At 45.0% G+C, this 13090-nt stretch overlaps 1 protein-coding gene across 1 annotated transcript in view; it reads left to right on the plus strand.

Annotated features, from left to right (window-relative positions):
• LOC144126137 (cell adhesion molecule DSCAM-like) overlaps nucleotides 1-13090 on the plus strand; it is a 265564-nt gene that overhangs the window by 120266 nt on the left and 132208 nt on the right. Inside the window, exon 2 of the mRNA XM_077660103.1 lies at nucleotides 1569-1749. Within this exon, the coding sequence (XP_077516229.1) occupies nucleotides 1726-1749 (24 nt within the window). The 5' untranslated portion in view covers nucleotides 1569-1725. The remainder of the gene's footprint in view (nucleotides 1-1568; nucleotides 1750-13090) is intronic.

Below are 13090 nucleotides of genomic sequence, written 5' to 3' on the forward strand. Positions count from 1 at the left end.
TTATACAAAGGGGTGAAAAAAATTTTTCTGCACTGAAAAAATTACCATGAGGATTCCAGTACACTTCATAAGTTGAAGGCGAAAAAGGTGCGAGGAAAAGAATCAGTCAAACGGATGTCTTCTCTGTCTGTTCTTTACAAAACTTAGTGCTGCTTTTCGTGCGGTATCTTTTATAGCACATTCCCAGAAATGTCGGCGAACGCGAAGTTCGCTACCAACTAGCTCGTCGAAGTGTTCTAATTTTAGTAAAATTTTTTGGGCTGGCTGTCAATACGTTCAATCCAAGGTGCACTCCTGTGAGGCAGCAATCGGAAAAAAATTTGTCTCTGTGGTTATTGCAGCGCTCACTACTCAATTCCGGGCTATTCTGCAAAACTCGTTATTATCTTAAAAATAAATACTCTCACAGACTAGCAAATGTGTGCTTTCGTAATTGCCTCAGCTTCACGCTCATTCAAGTCATTCAAGCAAGGTCTGGGAATACTTCGATACGGAGCCGCGAAATGACCCTCGAGAATCCCATTGAAGCATATTTTACCCGCTTCACACTTATTCTCTGCGAAATATAAGATCGCAGAGTTACGTTGAGGCTGGCAGTGCGTGCGGGAATGAGCCATTGTATGCTTGGAGTAAATACCTTCTACACAGGGGCTGCTTTTAGCCTCTCCCGGCTCACTGTGCCGATTTCTCGCCCGAAAGCACAAATTAAGTATTCTATTCACTGGATAGACTGCCCATGTACGTGCAACTCTGCGCGAAATGTTTTGGTCGTCCTCAATATCGTTTTATTGTTTTTATTGAAGTAATACATAGTTCTCGTCCTTGAGGCAGGGCAAAAGGAGGGAACACATCCTCCTGACTAGGCCCTGGCCTCGGAGAGCACCGACGGTGCAGCAACAGTGGCGCGCCACCAGTCGCTCTCCACAACAACAGTTATACAAGAACAAGCAACATTTCCAGAATATTGTGCTGTGTCAAAATGTACATATGAAAACATAATGTAACAGTGCTGTGCAAAAAGCAAAAGAAAACTAAAAAAAAGTTGCTTAATAAATTTAAAGGCAATCAGTGAGAAGAATGCCCTGTTCAGGGTGGTGGTAGTAAGAAGTAAAAAGAAAAAAGAATGAAGATCGTTAGACCGCGCATTACAAAAATAATGCAGACAGTAATATGAAATTCCAGCATTCACGCTTAAATTTGCAACCGTTTTACATTTCTTTGCAATATCAATTAACTTAAGGTGAGCATTACAGATTAGCATGATTTGATATTCCACAGTTTCCTTTCTATAATTGGTACGAGGACGCTGTACTGCAACTGATGTTTGCCGAAAAAAGTAACTCGTATCTCTGCTAAGGTATTGATTATAGAAGCTGTTGTAGCTTGTTTTTGTGTATACAAGCTGTTCATCCAGCGAATAGTTCTGTGTTATTTTTGTGTATATCAGCTGTTCATCCAGCGACCTTAACAACTTCATCAAATACGTATTTTCACACTTGGTTGTGATCCTTTAGTCCTACGCCATAGCAATTAATGAGCTTGCTTCCCTTCTGTTTCTGTCCCCGCAGGTCGTCAGAGTAACGACTCCCAGCCCTGGCTCGCCGATGCGTGCCCGTTGTCATGACTGAGGCTGGCCGGGCCTCTCCATGACTTGCACTTTTCGCGCCTGCGAAGCCAGCTTCTCTGTCCTACTCGCTCTCGGCCCGTCTCTCCACTCATTCGTGGATGCCTCGACTCCGCGCAGCTAAGGTGAGGAATGCTTTCGCACTAACTTACGCGGCAAGCCTCTCTAGAATTTCCACTTTTCATTCATTTAATGGTAAACTGCATGGAGACATACCTCATTCTTGTAATAAAACGCAGTGATATTTGCAATGTGTATATAAACGCAGTCATAAGAGTAAACTCTCTGTCTAAGTTACTGTTTCTAGATAGATATAAGATACGGGAGAGCCGTGTAAAATTTAGGAGATTAACATTTTTGTAGAACAGCTCATCAGAGAAAAATTAATTACAGCTCCAGGAATGCATTCAACCTCCTATAGAAAGAAGGACGGGTAATATCCATGAACTCTGACTTGTTGCCATTTCGCTAGAACTTGAACAAGTTTTAAGTGAAGATTCTTCCTCATTATAATGAAAGACTGGAATTCACTACCACCAAGCGCATTTTCGTCACGTTATTTTTTGTTGGAGAACTGAACCATCTGTTTAGCTCGTGCCCGAAATTTTTGTTTTTATTCTTTATATTGCATTCCGAATCTATGCATTCACTCCTGCTTGCGGTATTTTTAAATAAATTAACTAAAACTGCAGCCTTTCGTCGAGAGAAGATGTAAGTATCAATTGTTTTGCAGCACCAGTGTAATACTGCCTAGGAAGTGTAGTAGATGGCCCTGGCCGCATTCTTCAATTGAGGTTTGTCCTGATCATCTCAACCCGCAACGCACCACGAAGCGCCCCTGTCGCCGACCTTCCTGAAGCGCAGAACGAGCTAGAGAAATACGCACTCACTCACGAGGTTGAGACAGGCCTATGAGATTACTGCATTCCGAGTCAAACTGAACCTCGTTTCAAGAGATCGTTCTCGCGAAACGTAGCCATAACATGTGCGGCGCCACTAAGGCCGAGAGCGCGCGTGCAGGGCCATCCGCTTTCTACCGCCCTCACTCTCCTTTCTTACAGACGCCCGGCGCTTGTTTGTTGTTTAGCCCCAAACTGGAGCGCACACAAACGCAACCTCGGCATTTTGGTGACTTCCACGGCGGCGAGCATCCCTGCTTGCGAGCGACGAGAAGAGCGAATCGCTCAGACACACAGTATTACGCGCTTCCGCTAGTGGCTTGCCGGTTCGTTTACCGTGCGCTAGTCTGCACACCACTCAGACGGAAAGATTCGGAAAGTTCGCTTCAGGTTCGGCGCCATGTTCTCTCTTCAGATCGCAAAGAATAACACTAAGTTCAAACCTTGACTTCTGTGAGAGACTGACTGTTTACACGACCTTTCGTCCAGGGCTCAAAACAGCGTACGTTTTAGCACAAGCCTAGACACTCTTGCCTGTGGTGTGCAACTGAGCTTGAATTCATTATTTCGTTTTTCTTCTTTTTTGGGGGGAAGGGGGGGGAGAAGGATAATTACATAACTTTTTTGCACCTCATGAGCTGGATGTATTACCCTGAGTACATCACAAGGCACATTCCTGTGGCAGAAGATCCCCATGTCGTTTCCAGATGAACTGTGTGAGCTTTGGATAAAGTTTACCCTGCATATAAGACGAGGGCCTTGAAATTTTTTTTCAAGATGGGAATTGCTTAGCAAAAACGGCACTCAATAGCAGAGCACAATAACGTCGTTAGTTTAAACTCACTCAGTTAACAAGGACAGAGTAGGCGCGCTTTACATATAACATCTTAGATTCATTTGATGATAAACTAAAGTGCGTCGTTACAACCCGTACAAAAAGTTGTGAGATGGCTTTTGTAAGCCCTTCAGTTTTTATTCGATTGTCCAAAAGAGGGGTTGGAAAGCAGGTCTGGGCCAAATATAGTAGTCTGAAATGCCAAACGCTGTCCCCTTCGCGATAATACATTTGAGCCGATGGAATAAGACTATTTCCTGGTCCAGTAGTTAGCTGCATAATCAGGGACAGACACTGCAGGTTTCTTTGCAGGTTTACACGACCTTTCGTCCAGGGCTCAAAACAGCGTACGTTTTAGCACAAGCCTAGACACTCTTGCCTGTGGTGTGCAACTGAGCTTGAATTCATTATTTCGTTTTTCTTCTTTTTTGGGGGGAAGGGGGGGGGGAGAAGGATAATTACATAACTTTTTTGCACCTTATGAGCTGGATGTATTACCCTGAGTACATCACAGGGCACATTCCTGTGGCAGAAGATCCCCATGTCGTTTCCAGATGAACTGTGTGAGCTTTGGATAAAGTTTACCCTGCATATAAGACGAGGGCCTTGAAATTTTTTTTCAAGATGGGAATTGCTTAGCAAAAACGGCACTCAATAGCAAAGCACAATAACGTCGTTAGTTTGAACTCACTCAGTTAACAAGGACAGAGTAGGCGCGCTTTACATATAACATCTTAGACTCATTTGATGATAAACTAAAGTGCGTCGTTACAACCCGTACAAAAAGTTGTGAGATGGCTTTTGTAAGCCCTTCAGTTTTTATTCGATTGTCCAAAAGAGGGGTTGGAAAGCAGGTCTGGGCCAAATATAGTAGTCTGAAATGCCAAACGCTGTCCCCTGCGCGATAATACATTTGAGCCGATGGAATAAGACTATTTCCTGGTCCAGTAGTTAGCTGCATAATCAGGGACAGACACTGCAGGTTTCTTTACAGAGCCTTACGGTAATCAATAGTGGCTCCTTAGCATACCGCATTTGTAGACCAAACCATTTTTCATTGCGAACCCTATCGTCATGCGGTGATCATTACAGCAGCTTTTCTTCGTTCAAGGTACATTCTGCAATCATAAGAGCACCAACTTTATTTTTTGATATAACACAATTTTTTCTGCCTACAAAATTAATAGCGTACTTTTGTCCAATGTATCAGCTTTAATAAAGCGACGGCAAGCTAATGTTTCTTCTACAACATGTTTCGACATGCTTTTGCAATGGAAGTGCTCATTTTATACATCATAATGAGATGGGCTAAGGCGGCTTTTTCTGTTACCTCGTTTTCAGCTTGCATTAAACTAATTATGCAGCAAGGAACCAGGCAATTTCACTGAGGATGCAATAAGGATGATTCGCCATTATCAGCGGGCACATAATTTATATCTGAGAAAAGAGGACAGCGAAAAAAAACAAGCACCGAAGTAACGACTAGGGCTACCATCAGTGTAGCATTCGTGCAATGAATGTTAGAGTCAAGTGCGGTTGAGGGCCGCCGCGGTGACTGAGTGGTTATGGTGCCCAGCTGCTGATCTGAAAGATGCGGGTTCGATCCCGGCCGTGGCGGTCGCATTTCGATGGAGGCGAAATGCTCGAGGCCCGTGTACAGTGCGATGTCAGTGCACGTTAAAGAACCCCAGGTGGTCGAAATTCGTGGAGCCCTCAACTACGGTATCCCTCATAGCCGGAGTGTCCTTGGGACGTTAAACCTCATAAAACCAAAAAAAAAAACTTATAGGACCCTTAAGATTCACCGTTAAGATTAGAACGCGATAGCGTTACCAGGCCGCTACCACTGATCGGCAGCTGCTATTGGCAGCCGCGTGCCAAGAGGGGGATGATGGTTCCGCGTGTTGACGGCCTTCAATTCTCCACATTCATTTTAAGCAAGTTCAGATCATCCCTACATTCCCCAAGTAAAGAGAGCCATTTTAGAGTGACTGATTTGAACACTTGCTACAGCTTGTTCATGCACACGATCGGGAAGCTATGTACGGGCAAACTGGCACATTTCTTGGAAGCGTCGCTGTGAATTTTGGAGGACAGCTTCTCGTCAACATTGAATTTTGTATGTCGGTAAAGAAATTCACTTCTATAGAGTACTTGACCAAAATATGACATAGAAAGCTGCACTGTATTATGTTATACTGCGCAATACTACGTTATACTAAAGAATTCCACGACAACGTACAAAGTAACACACAACAAAACAGCTTGGTATACGGGCTTCGATCTACCTCTGCAACACAGTTAAGCCTGGCAAACATTCAGAGCGAAACGGGCATCATAATATTCTACGCATAAGAATCGCAAGCATATAAAATGGTCTCTCATTTAAGCCTCCCACCAGTGCACGCATTAAAACCTCGCGGCAGCTTGGGAGCTTATCCTTAGGGCTTGTTGTAACGTGCGGCTGTTCTCCTCACACTATCCACTGAACTACGAAGTTTGGAAATGCGCATGAATTCCCGTGTTGTGTTTTCAGTCCACCCGCTAATCTATCGGTTCATATTTTGAAAGTAAAGTCGAACGCAAGATACCATGGCAACAAATGAATCCAGTGTAATAACGAGAGAGAGAGGTCTTTAATCTATTCGCTTTAAAAAATGGCGAATCACCATACTCGACTTAAATGGGCATCAACAAGTAGCATCACATGCTTCATTGCTAATTTTTAGATAATAATTTTTCACTCCAGATAACATTAGCAGCTCACTAAATTCGAAAATATATTGCAGAAAAAAAATTCTTTTCTCGCGGCTTCTTTTAAACACGACCATCGCGTCGCGCAAAGATCCAACTTTCAAGGGCGCCAAAATTCATGCGCTGCATTTTCGCACTGAAGTGGGTGCAGACTGCAGTTCCCCAAACTTTTAGAAGGCAGTGAAATCAGTGAGTCTGTCTTAATGCGCAACGTGAAGATTATTACCTGTGCACTGAGCCTGGCGCTTCAGACGTAGCTTCAGCCCCGGCTTGGAAATTCGAAAGTGTGCAAGGAAATATCCGTGAATGTGACGTATTTTTTTCTGTTTACATCCTGTGTTTATTCTACCAGAAGCAACTGAAACAGCATGTGATGCACCAAGAGAAAATTTTCTCTCGGTCGAAAAGATCGCTCACGTTACTGAGTTGCACCGATAAAACTGCAGTGTAAAACAGCAGTAGCCCAATCCCAAATGAGTATATAGGCTTTTCAATGGCACCATTTTCATCACTTAATACCCACGAATGACGACATAGCAGAAAACTTCACGCAAATATTTAGTGTACAAAGCCCAGGAAAAAGAGCGAAAACTGTCTGGAGTGCAAAGAGTGCCACTTTGCAGTTCACACACCTGACTGTTTCAAGATTTGCCGCAAGCAAAAAAAAAAGTTTCATGCTCTAGATTTGCGATTGTTTTGAGAGCCAAATAAACTATGACCTTTTAAGACGAGCTATTTGTATCCTTTCCAGCAACCTAGATCATGTTGTGCTATCACGGACGGCCCGCGGAAGCGAATGCCTATAGTACAAGGTGTAAATGTTGTCCCCTTTATTTCACTCTTCCACGACTTCCCGTGCAGTACCTTAGAGTTTTAACGCATGCGTAATAAGCCAGCGTACTGGTTAGGCTACGTAACTGGCGCAAGTTTCCATTCTAGCCACAGCCGCTACTTTTCCGGCCCCGTACCGTGACGTCGATACAAGCAGCTGCCCTCGAGTCATAAGTCTGAAACAAAAGCTGCGCTAGAAAGAGCCTTCTAGGCCGTTTGTCTTCTTTCACCTCTGGCCCCCGCTAGTTCTTCGTTCTCGGTGTCAGTGAATGACATTACGTCAGAATCGTTTAATTTAGGAAACAGAGCATCTCGTGTTCAGCGCGGCACTTTTTCTCGCGCTCTCTTCCGTGGCAGCCAATCATTTACTTGCGAACACTTTCTCAAACAATGCTAATAAACCACCGCGCAGCATAGCATCGTTTCCGTGGCGGCAGAGGAGCACAGCTGGGCTCAGCGCTGAAAAAATGTGCCGGCGAGTGATAAAAACCGCTGCTGTGAACCATTTATACGCGTCACAGGTCACGTTTTCTGTCGCTTCAGTGCGAGACTGTTTTTTTTTTTTTCGTTTGTAATACTCTGGACGTCGTCGGCGTTGTCTTTTTTCTCTTCAGGAAATCCTGTTTCCCTTCTTTATATTTTTTTCGTTTTGTTTCTTGACCCGTATTTTACGACGTTATTTGGGCGCGATTCTTTATCTAAATTGAGAAGCGCCTCATTTAGGCATTCAGGATACGGCTTTTCGCGACACCCAGCCCTCCCTCACTCCCCTACCGACTTTCTCGCGTTTAATTAATGAGGACGAGGCACATTTCCCTTAATTGCCACGCGACTGGCAAGCGTTCGAACAGGATCAGTCCGCGGGTCCCTCTTCACCCCGTCCCACCGCTTCCTGCCCCTCCCCTGCCCCGCCCGCGTTCAGTGCCTTGCGCCAGAGCCCCCGCTGGAAAACTGCGCGAGCAACGAGAAAAGGGGGACGCGCGACGCAGGGGACCGAAACGCGGCTCGCTGCCTGCTGCCCGGAGGCCAATTCTTTCTCTGGCTCTCTCTCTCTCATCTCCGTCCCTCCTGTATTTTTCTCTTTCTTTTTTTTCCTTTCCTGATAATTTGCATTCTTCTCGACGAGGCCCGAGCGAGGATCGAAAGCAGCGGCAGCGCTTCTTCGGGCCGCCCGCGACAATGTTATCAAATGGAAGATCGCGCCGAACATTTGTTAAAGCGTCTGGTAGGCGGGATAATTAAAACTATCGCATCTCGACTGCAATGTTTCAAGGCGAACAAATGGGCCTTCTTCTCCTCTGCCGCCTCTTGTTCTTGAGAAATGCGCAGGCTCATTTCGTGCCGGAGGGCGTAAGCTGCCTCGATCCTTTAGCTCTCTAGCTGAGCGCATTATCGCTACAGGAGCAAAGATGCACCGCCGCTATGCGCAGGAGCTCGCGCAATGAACGCCTGAGTGTGTCCTGATGTTTGAGCTTTCCTTCAAAAAATAACCATCGTGGTGGATCTGAGGCTAAGTCGCTTAGCCTCAGATCGCGTGTGCGACCTTTAGTTCTGGTGATCATGCTTCTTTCGGCATGACTGCATAATGCTTGTACAAAGCGGTCTCGTAAAGACAGTAAGCGTCTTATAAAAGCCTCTTATAGAGGTGTCAAATTTATTCTTTCAAAAGACTCTATAATGTAACTCTATGTAACTATTCAGTGTACAAATTAGTCATTGCAAAAGTATGCACTTTCCACATTTTTTACTTTGCTTTGTTTTAAAAGTTCGTTCTCTATGTAATAAGTGCATGAAGTTCTTGTTCCTTTTGCTGCCTATTCTGAGCTACGCGACGGTTGCTTGGGCCTCGTCAGGCAGATCACATCTGCCTATGCTTCATATTACCTGCTTTCTTGTTCTAGCGATTAATGGGTTGTTGATAGAAATATTCATTGTTTCTGATGTTCCGTTGACTGTGTAAAATTTCTTGCATTTCTGACTTTATTCATACCTTGTAACTATTTAGCGTATAATTTGGTCATTGCAAAAGTATGCACTTTCCTCGTTGTTTACTTTGTTTTAAAAGTGCGTTCTCTATGTGATAAGTGAATGAAGTTCTTGTTCCTTTTGGTGCCTATTCAGAGCTGTGCTACGGTTGCTTGGGCCCCGTCAGGCAGATCACATCTGCCTTTTTCCTCTGCACCCGAGACGTTGTTGTCTGAATAAAGGTCCCAGGTGTTCCATTTGAACGTGAACCCAGCAACTGCGTGTCCTTCGGCAGTTGTGCAAGTGACGGTACTCTGCGATCAGATGGACGGAATTTGCAGGATGGAGAAGTTTATGCGACAACTTTCAGCATTACTACGCCTTTTTAAAACCCTAATTTTCATCTGAGGTTCAATCAAGGTGTTGTTATTGACGGCCGGCGGCCATATTTTTCCCTAAGTCGTATCGGCAGGCTAGTTTGTTCGGAAGCATCATGAAGCGTTTTGAGGAGAATAGCATAGAACACATTGGAATGGCATCGTTCCCATTCTGAGGTAACAAGAAAATCTATGTCGTGCTGCCGCCTGCTAACCTCTTTGTATTGTTAAGGTCGTAGAGTGAGTATCTGCATTTGATGGTGGTGCCAAGTTCGTTTTCCTAGTACTGGACGGAATTTTATTCACTACCAACAATCTGCAAAAAAAAATTAATAAAAACAGAATTTGTGCAGTTGCTTCTTTGGTAGGGTATTTTTGGCCAGGCGTAGGTACATATTGAAGGGACGCTGAGATAAGTTCCTCCCAATGTATGCTCTTTTTGGTTATGTCGATATATGTCAGCGAAAGCCTCATTCTTGCTGGGAAAAAGTCGAATGAAAGGGCATAACATTTTTCCCGCCATTCATTTCAAACTTTGACGTCAAGACCAAACCAGGACTCCGTCACCATCGCTTGGAAGTTCAATGCGCTGTAGCCCAGCCTATTTTTTCCGCGAACGAAAAAAAAAAATCTTGACGCCATGTCAGTTTGCTTGCCAAACCGGCGATACTCAATTCCATTTTTTTTCATCTTTCCTAGCTTATGAAAGCTGGGTTTTCAGTTAAAGTAGCCTTTTCGTCATTGCAACGCGGTAATGTATCGATGCGAGTCGTCTGCAATTTGTCCTCGTCGTTCCCTGAGAGCAGACGAAGCGCGAGGCAAGAAGACAAGATGGCCGAGTGGACGGACGCCACTGACGTCCCGTAGCGCCCGGTGAATGCTGGTGCGAGCAATACGAGGACACTTACAGTTGTCCCAAACAGCTGCCCTAAAGAAGATTTCTGTCATATGCGGGCATGTTTATGAGGGACCCGTGGGCAAGTATCTGCAGCAACTCTACAGGCCTTAGGAATCGGCTGGCGTATGCTTTCAGTCCTGATCATGTGTTACACGAATTCCGTTTGCTACCCTGGATTCAAAGCTGCAAAGCTCTTGGGCCGAGGTAAAATAATAGCTAAAATGGACATTTAAGAAACTTTGGTAATAGAAATTCTGGGAATGACCCATGCGTAAGCGCGATCTCGGTGTGACGCTTCGAGAAACAAGACGTTCTTTACCACGGCCGAATCACATGACAGAATTTGTTTGCGTGTTTTTGGCCGCGGTGCGAGGCATAAATTATTTTTAACGACTTATTTAATGGTTTAAAATGCGTATTTCTTCCAGTGTTCACGTTTATAACGAAACAAACACTGCAGATGTAAGTCGATACCATCCCGCGAGCGCTCTTCTCTTCTCAACTCGATCTCTGCGCAAGGTTTTCATTAATACACTTCTTGTTCATCTTTCCTCTTTTACGCAGTCACACGGCTGCACTGAGGAAGATGTTGGCTAGTCGCTTTGAAGTGTTTCGGGTGCTTCTACTGATTTATTCAACGGGCGGTACGCAGCAAAAATCACTGCGTTAGCATCCCAGCTTCGAAAAGTTGCTAAGCCACGTTACTGCTGACACATTACTCTTATTTCAAAGGTACTTCTGTGCCGCCTTCGCATTTCTTTCCTGGTAAATTATTTTTACCTCTGCACTACTGTGTAACATTGTATTATCTTATGCTGAGTTACGGTGTTGTTAGCTTCATCTATGCATTAGTGCAAAAAATGTACCTTACTGATACGGCGTTTAGCGTGCATCTGTTGTAACACAGTTCTTGCGTTACCTTCTGTGTGACCGTTTCTTTGCAAAGTGCATAAGGCAGCAAAACTGCTGAGATTATATTGTGACAAACTATTATTAAAGGCCGCCGCGTCGGCTCAGTGGTTATGGTGCTCGGCTGTTGACCGCGAAAGACGCGGGTTCGATCCCCGCTGAGGCGGTCAAGTTTCGATTGAGCCGAAATTCTAGAGGCCCGTGTACTGTGCGATGTCAGTGCACGTTAAAGAACCCCAGGTGGTCGAAATTTCAGGAGCCCTCCACTACGGCGTCCCTCATAGCCTGAGTCGCTTTGGGATGTTAAACCCCACAAACCATAAACTATTAATAAAAAATGGCGCTGGAGATGCGCGTAATAAAACCCTCATGAAATAAGAAGGGCAGATAGCGAGCAACACGTTTCAGCTGAGCAAATACATTTTGGAAGCGGGCTTGGAAAAAGTAGGGACCCTTTTCCCAACGCGCATTTCTTTCCCTGCCCTCGTTGAGCTAGATTTAGCAGCATCGCTCGTTCCGCTTGCAGTTTTTTTTTTTTTGCCCCGCACAGTTCTGCCACAACACAACGAAAACAGCGCTTGTCGACGCCGCCATTTGTCATAGCAACAATTCGCTTTCTCTCGCGTCGACTGCGAAAGCGGCGCGCGTGTTCAAGGTTTCTTGTGTTCGACCAGTGTATAGCATGACGCTGCAGCGGGAGAGCGCTTGCGCCCTCATGCGATAGGATCTAAAATACGCGTTTGAGCAGAGCTACGGACGTGACCTTGCTACGCTCGGTGGAGCGTCATGGCGAAACGTGACGGAGAGGGAGGGCTCCGAACCCGAAGTTGGGAACTATCTCTCTCCCCAGCGCTTGCGCCATCATAACGACGTCGCGATGTCCGAGCAAGGCCTGAAGCAGCAACCGCTGCCTGTAATTACCTAGGTAGGAACTCAGAATTATGTTTGTAGAACATTACTTGTAACCATACGCGGTGGTGTTTAAAGGAATCGATTGAAGTAGAAGACCTTTCCCTCGTATCTTTTTTCTCTCATTCGAAGCTTTCGACTGCAGACTATTGGTTCTGAAACTTTCCGCCGGAGAGTAATGTTTACACTCTGCCTGCAGGGTAGTGCTGGCACATGGTTACAGTGTTAAGGGGCAAAATTTTCATCGCACTAGTCGAAGAACCGCTTGTTTCAGCGTGCGTGCGTGCGTGAAGAGAAATCCTGCTCAAAATGGGTGGGCTGAAAGATTTTTGTCCTTTAAAAGCTTGCGCCTGCCGTGATCGCCGTCCTTATCTTAATTATTCAGAATGTCGTGAGCCGAAGCGTGGGCTCTTAACAATTCTGCCCCCCCCCCCCCCCCCCAATCTCTCTCCCAAGGCACTAATACTTTTATTCCTTTCTCTGGCCTTCCTGAAGTATGTCTCCCCAGCACAACTTGCCACATTGTACAGCGAAAAAATTCCTACAGGGAGTTCATCCGCGATTACCTTCAGTAAGCAGTCTTCACTACAGCTGGCCTCGCTGCAAGGGGGTGGCGCAAGTACTTGACTTTGGAACAGCCTAAACTGTTCCACTTGGTTAACAATTTGATGCAATGTGCTGAGTTCAGCGTCATAAAAAATTTGCAGTTTTGGTTCATGGGAGCTTACCAGCGATGATCTTCAGTAAGCTTTTACGAGCCGAAGTTAACATGACGTCAAAGCTAAGTGCCACTAAGGCTGTGCCGTGAAGCATCTGGTTCTAATACCCAGTGCAAAAAAGAATAATAAAAAACAATTCCGAGTTTAAAAAACAATGTTTAAAGATAAAACACGGATAAAAATTAATAATCAAAGGTAACAAATCAGAAAATAAAAATAATAAAGAAATGAAAATTACTAACGAAAAGCCGAGCTAATAATTGCAACAGTACAGCTGTTCTCTAGAACTCCTGTGTGGCGCACTAGCATAGCGTTGATAAGGCGCTGCAGAATTTTTCTTTCTGTCGCCTTACTTTAAGTTTGCCCCCCC

This window comes from Amblyomma americanum, chromosome 3 (genome assembly GCF_052857255.1).
Source record: "Amblyomma americanum isolate KBUSLIRL-KWMA chromosome 3, ASM5285725v1, whole genome shotgun sequence".
Classification (NCBI taxonomy): Eukaryota; Metazoa; Arthropoda; class Arachnida; order Ixodida; family Ixodidae; genus Amblyomma; species Amblyomma americanum.